This window comes from Nerophis lumbriciformis, linkage group LG21 (assembly GCF_033978685.3).
Source record: "Nerophis lumbriciformis linkage group LG21, RoL_Nlum_v2.1, whole genome shotgun sequence".
NCBI lineage: Eukaryota > Metazoa > Chordata > Actinopteri > Syngnathiformes > Syngnathidae > Nerophis > Nerophis lumbriciformis.
The window spans coordinates 12,957,211-12,971,998 of record NC_084568.2 but is presented as its reverse complement, the minus strand read 5'-3'; the positions used below and the strand labels follow the sequence as shown (position 1 = coordinate 12,971,998).

The 14,788-nt window shown below is 39.9% G+C and overlaps 1 protein-coding gene across 1 annotated transcript; it reads left to right on the top strand.

The window, feature by feature from the left end:
* The first annotated feature begins 6,695 nt into the window (after positions 1–6,695).
* Positions 6,696–14,010, top strand: plin6 (perilipin 6). Its single transcript, XM_061983430.2, has 8 exons — positions 6,696–6,944; positions 9,542–9,581; positions 9,647–9,845; positions 12,114–12,196; positions 12,294–12,531; positions 12,596–12,780; positions 12,859–13,125; positions 13,249–14,010. Exons 1-8 carry the CDS (start codon positions 6,940–6,942, stop codon positions 13,627–13,629), a joined length of 1,398 nt encoding a protein of 465 aa, XP_061839414.1. The 5' UTR covers positions 6,696–6,939; the 3' UTR covers positions 13,630–14,010.
* The last annotated feature ends 778 nt before the right edge of the window (positions 14,011–14,788 follow it).

Here is a 14,788-nt window from a genome sequence, read left to right as displayed (position 1 = left end):
TGCTTTTCGCCTTCCTTATTTCCGACTGGAGACACGCGCTTACTTCTTGTAGTGTCAAATACTGACCAGCTGGGGGTGCTGCGTGTACGCAAAGCGCTGAGTCATCCCGCAGAGGAAGGCCGTTGTACAATAAGAGGTCACAAGGCTGAACTTCCTGTCTGCTCCAAACGTCTGCGGTGAAGCGCATTAGAAAGTCGCGGTCACATGAGCAAGCGGTGCACACTGGAGCTTTATGCTCTCGGGGTGTGCGCGTCAGCACCCGGCCTATCTGCAGGTCGCACGTCGTCCATATGTGCCGTCTCTTTCCAGGAATCTGTGAAGTATATTAGATGGGGTTTGAATTCGAACGTTTACACTGTCAGCTGAAGTCTTCCTCAAGTGTCAGCTGACCACAATGATGCCTCTCAGCTGTTTTTGGTGGATCTGATGCGTCATCCGGGTTGCCAGATGCCAGCTAAACACCACCTCATGTACCCAAAACTTGTCGAAAAGTCGGAAACTAAACCAATGTAACCCTTGAAAGCATGCGGGGGCCATTTTTATATTTTCCCTTTTCAAAACCAATACAATATATAGATTTGTTTTTAACCTTTTGGGCTCCCTTCAGGTTTGGTCGCAGTCTCAGTCATAAAAATGTTAGAAATACGTCATATAATTGTTTATTTTTTTAAATGCCTAAGTCTCTAGATCAGTGGTTCTTAACCTTGTTGGAGGTACCGAACCCCACCAGTTTCATATGCGCATTCACCGAACCCTTATTTAGTGAATTTTTTTTTTTTTTTCAAATTCAAGACAAAGTTATATGTTTTTGGTACCACTTTAGTATGGGGAACATATTCTAAGTAACAAATACTTAATTTAGAGTTATTTGGTCAGGGTTAGGGCCAGGGTTAGAGGGTTAGGGTTATAATAAGGCCATGCCGAATAAGGCATTAATAAGTACTTAATAATGACTAGATAAGAGCCAATATGTTACTAATTTGCATGTTAATAAGCAACTAATTAATGATGAATATGTTCCCCATACTAAAGTGTTACCATGTTTTTTTTACTTGTGCACAAAATGAACCGTGCATGAACATCACCTTGTTCAAAGAACAAAACCAACACAGTGCATAAACTCACAACAAATTACACACCTGCAAATCAGTCTGACTTCTGCTGTTACCGTATCCGTAATACGCCAATAGGGAGAAGTTTTTATTTACACAATGAGTCGGGTGTGTCTTGACCTCCGCCGAACCCCTGAGCCCGACTCACCGAACCCAGGTTAAGAACCACTGCTCTAGATCAACTTCAAAGCTAGCTGTTGAGGTTTACTTATTTTAATATACTTTTTATGTTTTATGCCCTTTTTGTTGAAGAAATAACCCCCCACCCCCATTCAAAGTGGAATATTTGATGTCAAGTAATTGGAGCCTTAAATAGGTAAATATATTCACAGTTAAAAAAAATCCCAATAAAATTATTGGACATGCAAAGGGTCTAACCCAGGGGTGTCAAACTCATTTTAAATCGGGGGCCACATGAAGAAAAATCTACTCCCAAGAGGGCCGGACTGGTAAAATCACGGCATGATAACTTAAAAATAAAGACAACTTACATGTTGCGTTTAATAGTATTCTATCTTTGTCGTAATTTATCCATCCGTCCATCCATTTTCTACCGCTTATTCCCTTCAGGGTTGCGGGGGGCGCTGGAGCCTATCTCAGCTACAATCGGGCGGAAGGCGGTGTACACCCTGGACAAGTCGCCACCTCATCGCAGTGTCGTAATTTATATTTTCTGATTAAATTATGTGATAATGTTCATCAGTCAACTCATTGGTGTTAATTTTTCAATCTATCAAGATAAAAAAATTATATCAAAATCAAATTACAGTATGTTATTTATGTGGTTTGATCATTTTCCTCAAATGACATATGTAGTATCATCAAAGAACAAAATAATTGCTTTTGTGACATCCAGTAAACACATTTAGAACAGCTGTTTCTTTCATAAAAAATTCTCAGGTTCATTTTTATACTTAGCAAACTCATCCCGCGGCTCGGATAAAACCGGTTCGCGGGCCTGATCCGGCCCTCGGGTCGTACGTTTAACACCCCTGGTCTAACCCATAAAAGTGTTTAAAAAAGGAATACATTATTTTTTTACTTTCCACGCTTAAATCTCAAGGTCAACTTCAGATCTCTGCGTCAATACTAAGTTTGTATTATTTTTTATGTTTTTTTGTTTCATTTGTGCCCTTGTCATAGAAAACAGACACAATATGCAATCATTTAACCCCAAAATATTTCAAATTGCAATATGGCAACACCATTTTTCTGTCTATTGAATTTGGCCTACGACATCAGTGGCAAAAGCCTCCAATCGGTCAGTAATTCATCACAACATAGATTTTGATTAATTATTATTTTTGAGCAATGACAGTTTTGAAAAAAAAAAAATCACACTGAAATCCTCAGGGATCCAAAAGGGTCCCACTCATAAAAGTGTTAACAATAAGTAACACATTGTTTAAGTCTTAAATCTCAAGATCAATTTATTGTCATTGTTAATCAATTGAATTGATCTACGTGTCGAATATAGTTTTGTTTGTTTCTTTAAACTTTTTCTTTTTATATTTCATTTAAAAGAGGAACATTTGATGTGACGTAATTGCCTCTCAAATAGGTCAATAATTCATAACAACATTGATTTTGATTCATTATCTGTTGAGCAAAGACAGTTTTTGGAAAAAAATAAAACAGTATAATTCTCAGGCATCCAAAAGGTTTCCACTCATAAAAGTGTTTCAAATAAGTAATGCTTTCATTTTTATTTTTTTACTTTGCACGCTTAAAGCTTGAGATCAACTTCAGATCTATGCGTCGATTATATACTTTTTGGTTTTTTGGGGGTTTTTTGGGGGTTTTTTGCCATAGACAACTTGGGTTTTTATGACAAAGACAGTTTTTGGGGTAAAAAAAACAAAACACTGTAATTCTCAGGCATCCAAAAGGTTTCCACTCATAAAACTGTTTCCAATAAGTAATGCATTCATTTTAATTTTTTACGTTCCACGCTTAAATCTTGAGATCAACTTCGGATCTATGCGTCAATTATATACTTTTTGGGTTTTTTTTCATTTTGTTCGTTTGTTTTTTGCCATAGACAACTTGGGTTTTTATGACAAACACAAAAAGACAGTTTTTTGGGGGAAAAAACCCCACTGTAATTCTCAGACATCCAAAAGGTTTCCACTCATAAAAGTGTTTCCAATAAGTAATGCATTCATTTTAATTTTTTTTTTACGTTCCACGCTTAAATCTTGAGATCAACTTCTGATCTATGCGTCAATTATATACTTTTTGTTTTTTTTTCATTTTGTTTGTTTGTTTTTTGCCATAGACAACTTGGGTATTTATGACAAAACACAAAATATGCAATCATTTCACCCCAAAATATTTCAAAGTGGAATTTACCAACACTATTTTTCTATTTTATTAAATTAGCCCTCCTACATCTGTGGCAAAAGCCTTCAATACGTCATTAATTCAGAACCACATTGATTTCGATTCATTATTATTTTTGAGCAATGACAGTTTTAAAAAATCCCACTAAAATTGTTAAAAATAAGTAACACCATTTTTTTTCCCAAGGCTTAAATCTAGAGATCAACTTCAGATCTATGCGTGGAATATAGGTTTTTATTATTTTATTATTATTGTAGTTTTTTGTCGTAGAAAACTTGGGTTTTATGGCAAACACAAAATATGCAATATTTTCCCCAAAACATATTTCAGAGTGGAATATTTGATCATGTTAAGTAAGTAAACCCTCAAATTGCTAATAATCCATAACATTGATTTTGATTTATTATTATTTTTTGAGAGAAGACAAAACACTACAATTCTCAAGAATCCAAAAGGGTTTAAAATAAGTAATGCATGATTTTTGTTTTGTTTAATGTTCCACGCTTAAATATTGGGATCAACTTCAGATCTATGCGTCGATTATACTTATTTGTACATTTTTTTATGTTTTATATTTTGTTCGTTTTTGGGGTTTTTATGGCAAACACAAAATATGCAATCATTTCACCCCAAAATATTTCAAAGTGGAATATGGCAACACTATTTTTCGGTCTATTAAAGGAGGTCTCCTCCATCTGTGGCAAAAGCCTTCAATAGGTCAATAATTCATAACATTGATTTTGACTAATTATTATTGTTGAGCAATGGCAGTTTAAAACAAATCCCGCTGAAGTTCTCAGGAATCCAGAAGTGTCTCACTCATAAAAGTAAAAAAAAAAAAAAAGTAACACTTGATTTAACGCATAAATCTCGAGATCAACTTCAGATCAATGCGTGAAATATAGGTTTTTATTATTTTTTTGTTTTTGTCATAGAAAACTTGTGTTTTTTATGGCAAACATACACAATATGTAATCATTTCCCCAAAAATATTTCAAAGTGGAGTATGCCAACACTATTTTTGTATTAAATTGGCCCTTTTGTTTTAAATTAGGTCAATAATTCAGAACATTGATTTTGATTCATCATTTTTTTTTCAGCAAAGACAGTTTTAAAGAAAAAAACAGCCTGCATGGCAGATTTGTGTTATGCGAATCAACATTGCAACTTTTTTCTCATTACATTTTATCTGCATGCTCTTTTATTGTACTTTGTAATGGTTTTGTTTTGTAATTGTATTTTTTAAATTAACTGCGGGCAACAAATGGCCCCCTGGCCGCACTTTGAACACAACTGAACTTTTTTATTTATTTGATTAAAATCAACCCATTTCATCTATTAAAACAGTCTGTTCAAGCACAGCTTTCAAAATAAAAGCATCCATCATAAGACTGTCCACCGAGGGCCGTATACATAAAAAGCGATAGGGCAACTTCAATCCGATAAATTGAGCAATCTGTAGAAAACATCCACATATTAGCTTTGTGTTACAGCGAACACGCTAAATTACTGCCAGGCCGCACAACAGCAACACGTGTGGTAAATATAGCATATGATGTAATATTTTATATTGATGGCTGCCTCCATGAAATATAATCTTGCTTCATTTAAATGTGACGTTACAGGATGTTTTCTGACGTAGTATTAAGAGTATGTTACACTTGTTACGTAGTGTTAGCATATGTCACATAGTGTTATAATATGTTACTCACGTATTGTTACAATATGTCATATTGTGCTCTAATATGTTATACATTGAGTGTTACAATGTTACTCACGTAGTGTTATAATATGTTACTCACGTATTCTTACAATATGTCATATAGTGTTATAATGTGTTATGCATGTAGTGTTACAATGTTACTCACATAGTATTATGTTACATTTATCGTTAGAATGTTACTCACGTAGTGTTATATTACTCACGTATTGTTACAATATGTCATAGTGCTCTAATATGTTATACATGAAGTGTTACAATGTTACTCGTGTAGTGTTATATAGTATGTTACATTTATCGTCACAATATGTTTCTCACGTAGTGTTATAATGTTACTCACGTATTGTTACAATATGTCGTCTAGTGTTATAATATGTTATACATGTAGTGTTATAATGTTACTCACATAGTGATGTTATATTTATTGTTACAATATGTTACTCACATAGTGTCATATAGTGTTATAATGTTATACATGTAGTGTTACAATATTACACACGTAATGTTATAGTATGTTACACAGGTATTGTTACAATATGTCACATAGTTTTATAGAATGTCATAATGTTATACACATAGTGTTAAAGTGTTACCCACATAGTGTTATAGTATGTTACATTTATTGTTACAATATGTCGTCTAGTGTTATATGTTATACATGTAGTGTTACAATGTTACTCACATAGTGATATAATGTTATATTTATAGTTAAAATATGTTACTCACATAGTGTCATATAGTGTTATAATGTTATACATGTCGTGTTACAATATTACACACGTAAGGTTATAGTATTTTACACAGGTATTGTTACAATATGTCACATTGTGTATAACATTATGACATTCTATAAAACTATATGACATATTGTAACGATACCTGTGTAACGTACTATAACACTATGTGTGTAACATATTGTAACAATAAATGTAACACACTTTAACACTATGTGTATAACATTATGACATTCTATAAAACTTAGTGTTAAAGTGTGTTACATTTATTGTTACAATATGTTACACACATAGTGTTATAGTACGTTACACAGGTATCGTTACAATATGTCATATAGTGTGACATGTTATACACAAAAGTGTTCCAATGTTACTCACGTAGTGTTATAGTATGTTACCAGCAATTACAGCCTCAAGTCTTTTTGAATACGATGCCAGAAGCTTGGCACACCTATCTTTGGGCAGATTGGCCCATTCTTCTTCGCAGCAGCTCTCAAGCCCCATCAGGTTGGATGGGAAGCCTTGGTTTTCATCCAGGATGTCTCTGTACATTGCTGCATTAATCTTTCCCATTATCCTATGTAGTGTTACAGTATGTAAGTAGTGTAGTATTATGTAGTGTTACAGTATGTAAGTAGTGTAGTATTATGCTGTGTTACAGTATGTATGTAGTACTATGTCTCGTTACAGTATGTCTTGGTGCTGATTAGTCTCCTTGTGGACTGAGTGATCCTTCAGTTTTTGATGTCCAACATGTGGTCTGTGAATTTTTGAAGGTTGTTCAAGGGACAGGACGAACAATTTCAGTAAATACACGCATGGTTTCCTATACATATTTGAAATTATTTTCCCAAGAATGAAGACTTTGGCCTTCAGATCAATGATTCCATTCATCTGGTGAGTCGATGACATCACACAGGGTGACAACCAATCACGTCCACAGATCTCCTCCTCAAAAGTTGCCCTGGCAGATCCCCAACAGGTCTCAGACTTCCACTCGTCTTCATCTTCGTCACACACAGCCTCTCTGATGGGGTGAGTCCCGGATTATTGATCCATGTTGATTGCTTTGTTTCTGATATTCTAATAGCTTACCTCCAGTCAACTTCCTGTGTTTGCGTCTTGGCGCCCGCGACACAAGTCCTCTGATGTTCCAAGTCATCTGTGTGGCGTCAGGGTGTGGTCTTTTTTTTTTTCCCATTTCACCTTTTTCCAACTCTTTTTGTCTTGTTGCAGCTTTTAAAAGGCACAAAATATTTCCCCATAGTTCTTGCCCAGAAATAGACCTGGAAGATAACCACAAAGTATTCCACCTGACATATTTCCAATACATCAAGTTTCGGAATGCGTGCAGTTGGTCCACCGAGTGGGAAAGAGACTAAATTCATCCGTTATCTATAACACTGGTCGTCATCAGGTCACAGGTGTCGTCAGTACGGTCACGGGTGCGCTGGAGCCTATCGTTTGGAGTGAGAGGACTGGTTGCTTGGCAACATGGCACATATACACAAACATCTACGGACATTTTAAAGTCTTCAATTAAGCCACTTGTTCTCAAATAGCGCGATGCCAGTTTTAACGTACAATTAATAACGCATATGCATGTTTTTAACATAAAAGTAATATAACATGCATGTTTTCAATGCACCATTAGTATAACACACATGTTTTTAATGTGCAATTAATATTACATGCATGTTTTTATTGTTAAAGTAATACAACATGCATATTTTAATCCAAAATTTAATATAACATGCATGTTTTTAATGTACAATTAATACAACACAAATGTTTTTAATCTACAACTAATGTAACACACTTGTTTTTAATACACAATTAATATAACACACTTGTTTTTAAATCACAATTAATATAACATGCATGTTTTTAATGTACAATTAATACAACATGCATGTTTTTAATGTACAATTAGTACAACACTCATGTTTTTAATGTACAATTAATATAACATGCATGTTTGTAATGTAAAAGTAGTATAACATGCAGGTTTTTAATGCACCATTAATATAACACACATGTTTTTAATGTACAATTAATATAACACACAGGTTTTTAATGTACAATTAATATAACATGCATGTTTGTAATGTAAAAGTAGTATAACATGCAGGTTTTTAATGCACCATTAATATAACACACATTTTAATGTACAATTAATATTACATGCATGTTTTTATTGTTAAAGTAATATAACATTCATATTTTAATCTACAATTAATATAACACGCATGTTGTAATGTACACGTAATCTAACATGCATGTTTTTAATGTACAATAATACAACACGCATGTTTTAATGTACACATAATATAACATGCATGTTTTAATGTACAATTAATATAGCATGCATGTTTTTAATGTGCAATTAATATAAAACGCATGTTTTTAATGTTTAATTAACATAACATGCATGTTTTTAATGTTTAATTAATATAACATGCATGTTGTTATTGTTTGATTAACATAACATGCATGTTTTTCATGTTTAATTATTATAACATGCATTTTTGTATTGTTTAATTAATATAACATGCGTGTTTTAATGTACAATTATAAATGTGAAATGTTAATCCAAGGAAACCCACACAAAAGAATACGTAGAGAACAAAAAGAAAACACGTAAAGAACGCAGAGAGATCACGTAGAGAACATGTATAGAACACATAGGGAACACACAGAGAACACGTATAAAACACATAGGGAACACACAGAGAACACGTAGAGAACGCGTAAAGAACGCATAGAGAACACGTATAGAGCGCGTAGAAAACACAAAGTGGCCATGTAGAAAAGGAAAAGACAATACGTAGAGAACACGTAGAAAAGAAAAAGAGAACGCGTAAAGAACACGTAGAGAACACGTAGAGAACACATCGAGAACGTGCAGAGAACAAATAGAGAACTAAAATAGAACACCTATAGGACACAAAGAGAACATGTAGGGCACACGTATAGGACACAAAGAAACATGAAGCGCACATGTAGAGAACACAAAGAGCACATGTAGAGAACACGTAAAGAACACAGAGAACATGTAAAGAACACAAAGAACACGTAGAGAACACGGAGAGAACACGGAGAGAACACAAAGGACAAGTAGAGAACAGTAGAGAACAAAAAGAGAACTCATAGAGAACAAAAAGAGAACACGTAGAGAACAAAAAGAGTACACGTAGAGAACATGTTGACAACAAAAAGAAAACAAGTAGAGAACACGAAGAGAACGCGTAGAGAACAAAAAGTGTACACGTAGAGAACAAAAAGTGTACATGTAGAGAACGCGTAGAGAAATGCTAAAGCCCTGGATGTCGCGGCGGTAACGCACGCTAGCCACGTGTGACGTGCAGTGGCAGGGTCATATGTTGTTACCACAGCCTATAGGAGCTGCAGCGGTCACATGACCCACACAGGCGTCCTATGCACAGAAGCCGAGGCGCGTCAATGTGAGGACGCGGCTGAAAGAGTTGTTTGTGCCAGCGTGTTTTCACCAAAGATCACGATTTCCACGCTGGTGGAGGCGGAACATTGCGGAGTTGAGCAGGAGAGCAGCTGACTCACTCGTGGCGCCCGTCTGCAACCTCTGACCTCTGCTCTGTTTGCGCTCCCCTTAGATTTGGCCAAGAAGACATGTCTCATTACCAGGATCATGAGGTGAGACACGCGTCCTGTGACGCCGTCAGACACGTGTCAATCAACTTGCTCTGATCTCTGCTCAGATGAGTGCGGTGCTGAGGGTCTCACACCTTCCTCTCGTTCGCTCGGCGCTGCAGTCGGTCACCTCCGTCTACTCCGAGGTCAAAGATCGCTACCCTCTCCTGGGCCTGGTTGGAGAAGTGGCCGAGGTCGGCGTCCGCAACGCCTCGATGGTGGCCATGAGCAGAGCCACGCCCCTCATGCAGACCCTGAGACCTCAGAGTGCGTACATTAACGTTAGCCCCCACTCTTAAAGCTGATGCTAACACAAGTGCCCCACCATGCTTTATCATGCTAAATCCATGCGCTAATGCTAACGCTAGCACTCGTTGATGATGAATACATGAGTTAATGCTAACACTAATACTCTATGATGCTAAATCCATGAGCTAATAAGACTATAAAAATGGGACCCATTACCTCCCTGCTTGGCACTCAGCATCAAGGGTTGGAATTGGGGGTTAAATCACCAAAATGATTCCCGGGCGCAGCAACCGCTGCTGCCCACTGCTCCCCTCACCTCCCAGGGGGTGATCAAGGGTGATGGGTCAAATGCAGAGAATAATTTCGCCACACCTAGTGTGTGTGTGACAATCATTGGTACTTTAACTTTAACTTTAATGCCAACGTTAGTGCTCTTTGATGATGAATACATGAGTTAATGCTAACACTAATACTCTGATGCTAAATCCATGAGCTAATGCCAACGCTAGCGCTCTTTGATGATGAATACATGAGTTAATGCTAACACTAATACTCTATTATGCTAAATCCACGCGCTAATGCTAACGCTAGCACTCATTGATGATGAATACATGAGTTAATGCTAACACTAATACTCTATGATGCTAAATCCATGCGTTAATGCCAACGCTAGCGCTCTTTGATGATGAATACATGAGTTAATGCTAACACTAATACTCTATGATGCTAAATCCATCAGCTAATGCTAACGCTAGCGCTCTTTGATGATGAATTCATGAGTTATTGCTAACACTAATACTCCATGATGCTGACTGCCTGCGCTAATGCTGACGCTAGTACGCCATGAAGCTGAATCCCTGAGCTAATGCTAATGCTAGTACTTTATGATGCTAAATCCCTCAGCTAATACTAACGTTAGTACTTATGATGCTGAATCCCGAAGCTCGCGCTAACATTAGTACTTTATGGTGTTGACTCCCTGAGCTAATTCTAATGCTAATACTCCATGATGCTGAATCCCTGAGCTAACGCTCGTACTTTATGATGCTTAATACCTGACCTAATGCTAACGCGAGTTGAGTGATTGATTGATTGAGACTTTTATTAGTAGGTTGCACAGTGAAGTACATATTCCGTACAATTGACCACTAAATGGTAACACCCAAATAAGTTTTTCAACTTGTTTAAGTCGGGGTCCACTTAAATTGATTCATGATACAGATATCTACTATCAGATATATACTATCATCATAATACAGTCATCACACAAGATAATCATCAGAGTACATAGTATATATAATGTAAATAATTCAATGTATATACTATATACATTGAATTATTTACAATCCGGGATGTGGAGGGGGGTGGGTAGGTTTGGTTGTTATCATCACTTCAGGCATCAACAATTGGAGAGAGAGAGAGAGAGAGAGAGAGAGAGAGAGAGAGAGAGAGAGAGAGAGAGAGAGAGAGAGAGAGAGAGAGAGAGAGAGAGAGAGAGAGAGAGAGAGAGAGAGAGAGAGAGAGAGAGAGAGAGAGAGAGAGAGAGAGAGAGAGAGAGAGAGAGAGAGAGAGAGAGAGAGAGAGAGAGAGAGAGAGAGAGAGAGAGAGAGAGAGAGAGAGAGAGAGAGAGAGAGAGAGAGAGAGAGAGAGAGAGAGAGAGAGAGAGAGAGAGAGAGAGAGAGAGAGAGAGACTACATTTGATTTGTCCTCCACCCTGAGCCAGCCCGCTTTGGTAGGAGTGAGGTAGTGCTGAATCCCTGAGGTAATTGCTATCGCTCCTATTCTATGATGTTGAAAACCTGAACTAAAACTAGTACTTTAATATGCTGAATCCTTGAGCATATGCTAACGCTAATACTACATGATGCTGAATCCCTGAGCTAATACTAGCGCTGCTACCGTATTTTTCGGAGCATAAGTCGCACCGGAGTATAAGTCGCACCTGCCGAAAATGCATAATAAAGAAGGAAAAAAACATATATAAATCGCACCGGAGCCTGGCCAAACTATGAAAAAAACTGCGACTTATAGTCGGAAAAATACGGTACACTATGACGTTGAAAACCTGACCTAACTGAATCCCTGAGCTTGTGCTAACACTAGCACTCTGTGATGCTAAATTCATGAGCTAATGCTAACCCTCGTGCTATACGGTGCTGGAGACTGAGCTAATGCTAAATTCTCCACAATACTAATGCTATGAAGCTAGTTTTTTTGCAGATGCATTTTGTACGTACAAGGTAACATGGACTGTGACACGCTTCCTGTCTTCTGTGTCTGCTGTAGTTGAAGTTGCCAACAGTTTTGCTCTTGTGGGTCTGGACCAGTTGGAGAAGACATTTCCCTTCCTGAACCAGTCCACAGGCGAGGTTGTGTGCCGCCATGTTGTTTGTCGTTGACTTTGATGTTCAGTGTTGGTCCCTGTGGTTGCCATGTTAATCGGGCCTGTCCGGGCTCCTCCACCAGGTGATGGGTCACTTGAAAGACGCCTTTTTCCTGACACTGGACGATGTGCAGCTGTGGATGATGGACGGAATGGACGGTGCCCTGGACCAGCTGGAGCGCCTGTCTCACTCTGCCTGGATGGTAGTGCGACAGCTGCAGGACTCTCAAGTTGGCCGCGCTGCCACGTTTGGCCTGGACGATGTGCTGAGCCGCATGGAGAACGCCACCGCCTACTACCTGCCCCTCCCGCCCACCCTGCGTGAGGACCACCATGTGACCTGCACGGATGACGGAGCCTCATCATGATGGTTTGTTGTTGTCAGGTCGCGAGTGGGAGTTGAGAGTCCAGGAGTACGAGGATGAGGACGACGACGACGAGGAGCCCGGCATATGGACTAGGGTCCGAAGTCTCCTGCTGAGTCTCAGTCTGCAGCTGTACCACCGCATGATGAAGGTACAAAAGCAGCTGGAGGAAGCTTCCAGAACGCTGGGAGACGCCGCTGACACGGTAAGGTCGCTAAGCGCAAACATTTTTTTGAAGAGGCCACAGCGTCTGTGAACCACGTCTGGTCTGTCCCCCTTGCAGGTTGGTCTGGGACGGGTCATGGAGCTGGTGGGCGATCTTTTGCAATACTTGCAAAGACTGCTGGTGGCACTAGTTTACCGTACCGAGAGTCTCAGGGAGCTGACCCTGGGCAGTGTTAAAGGTCAAGCAATCATGTTGATGGAGCTGCGTCCGGTGCGTCAGATTCGAGAGCTTCCGGTACAGGTCCAGCATCTCCTTGGGGACCTGCAAGAACTCTCCAAGATCCTTCTGCAGCTCATCATCAATGCTACGCCACTGTACAACATGGTGAGGTCACTGGTGGTGGCGTCTCTGCGCTAAGCTAACACTTAATTCTGGTCCTTGACTAGTGTTAACTGAGTGTCTCCACATGCTAAACTAGGCTAACTTAGAAGCATTGTTATGTGTCAGCTTCAACAGCCCTCTGAGAAGGAGGTGGAGGACTTCCTGAACCAGGAGGACCTCCAGTCCGACAGCTCGTCCCGCCGCAACTCCGCCAATAGCCTCTTCTTGAAGGCCATGGATGGACGTCCTCGGCGCCGCAGGAGTCTGTTCTCACGGGCCGTCCGCAGTCCCGGACCGGATGCCAACACCGGCAGGCGTTCCAGCCTAAAGCAGGACTCGGAGGCGGAAGTCTCCCCTCTTCCGTCTGACGGCGCCGCTAACCGCAGACCCTCTGCCACCGAGCTGCTTCTAACGCCGCTCAAGCAGTTTGTCTCTCAGAGCCAAAAAGCCTTCGAGTACCTGAACCCCAACGCTGCCGAAGAGTGCAGCAACGGCACCGCCGACTGATTAGCCCACCGCCCCGCTTCTCCCCCGCTCATCCTCACCTGACGCTGCCTGCAGCCTCTGACACATTAAGGCTTAATGTTATTTTATTTTAACGTCTCCGCCGCGTTCAGCGCTAGTGAGTGTGTAAACCCTCTCCGACCAAGCCATCGTCAAACAGGCGATGGCTTGATGGACCGCTAACGCATGCAGACTGATGCAACGTGACGAGCTAGCAGATAAGCTAAGAGCTAAGTGTTACGCAAGCTTTGATGTCCCGCACCATTGACTGGCTGCTAACAAGCACTCGCACTAGCTTTTTAAACTAGCTCTCCTTGAGGGGGCGTGTCTTAATGGAAGATGGAGTTTGTCGTTGAAATGTTCTCCAATAAAGCTTTGACTGCCTTCCCCACCTCACTGCTCGTCTTCATCACAATCCTCCTGCCGTCCACCTGGAGACACGCAGCAAGAGAGCGTGCGACACTGGGGGGGGGGGATGTGTGTGTGCGTCTCCTTGGATGCGTGTGTGTCCACAAACTTGAGATCTCGCTTTGTCTTGCATCACAGTTTTGGTGGAGAGGACCGTAATATTAGTCCAAATAAAGGTCAACAACCAAAAGGTGTCCATCAGCGCAGGGTATTCTTATCCGAAGGCCAGTGCAGGGTGGGAGGGAAAATGCAGATTAAGATGTTTGGGTCCCAACAATGCTTGTCTACTCGAATTGTGTAATGCGGGCCCTCTAATTGATCGGAATTCTGCAATGCAAAGCGGAGATTTCACCCAAATGTTATCCAGTTTGGGGTTTACCTGCTCAGTGGCTTTGTGGTTAGAGTGTCCGCCCTGAGATCGGTAGGTCATGAGTTGAAACCCCAGCCGAGTCATACCAAAGACTATAAAAATGGGACCCATTACCTCCCTTCCTGGCACTCAGCATCCAAGGTTGGAATTGATTCCCTGCTCCCCTCGCCTCCCAGGGGGTGGAACAAAGGGATGGGTCAAATGCAGAGGGTAATTTCACACCTAGTGTGTGTGTGTGACTATCAGTGGTACTTTAACTTAACTTTAGCTCAGAAATCACCACAGTTTGAGTGCCTACAGCCCTGCACACCTTGAAGGGCTTCCGTCGTCTTCCAAATTTGTTGATACACCCGTGCAACACTCAGTCCAGTCAGCAGATGCCCT

Bases quoted from the DNA above. Each gene is read 5' to 3' on its own strand.
- plin6 (XM_061983430.2), top strand. The intron at 9,582-9,646 runs GTGAGACACGCG...ATCTCTGCTCAG, and splicing joins CTCATTACCAGGATCATGAG to ATGAGTGCGGTGCTGAGGGT. The intron at 9,846-12,113 runs GTGCGTACATTA...TGTCTGCTGTAG, and splicing joins GCAGACCCTGAGACCTCAGA to TTGAAGTTGCCAACAGTTTT.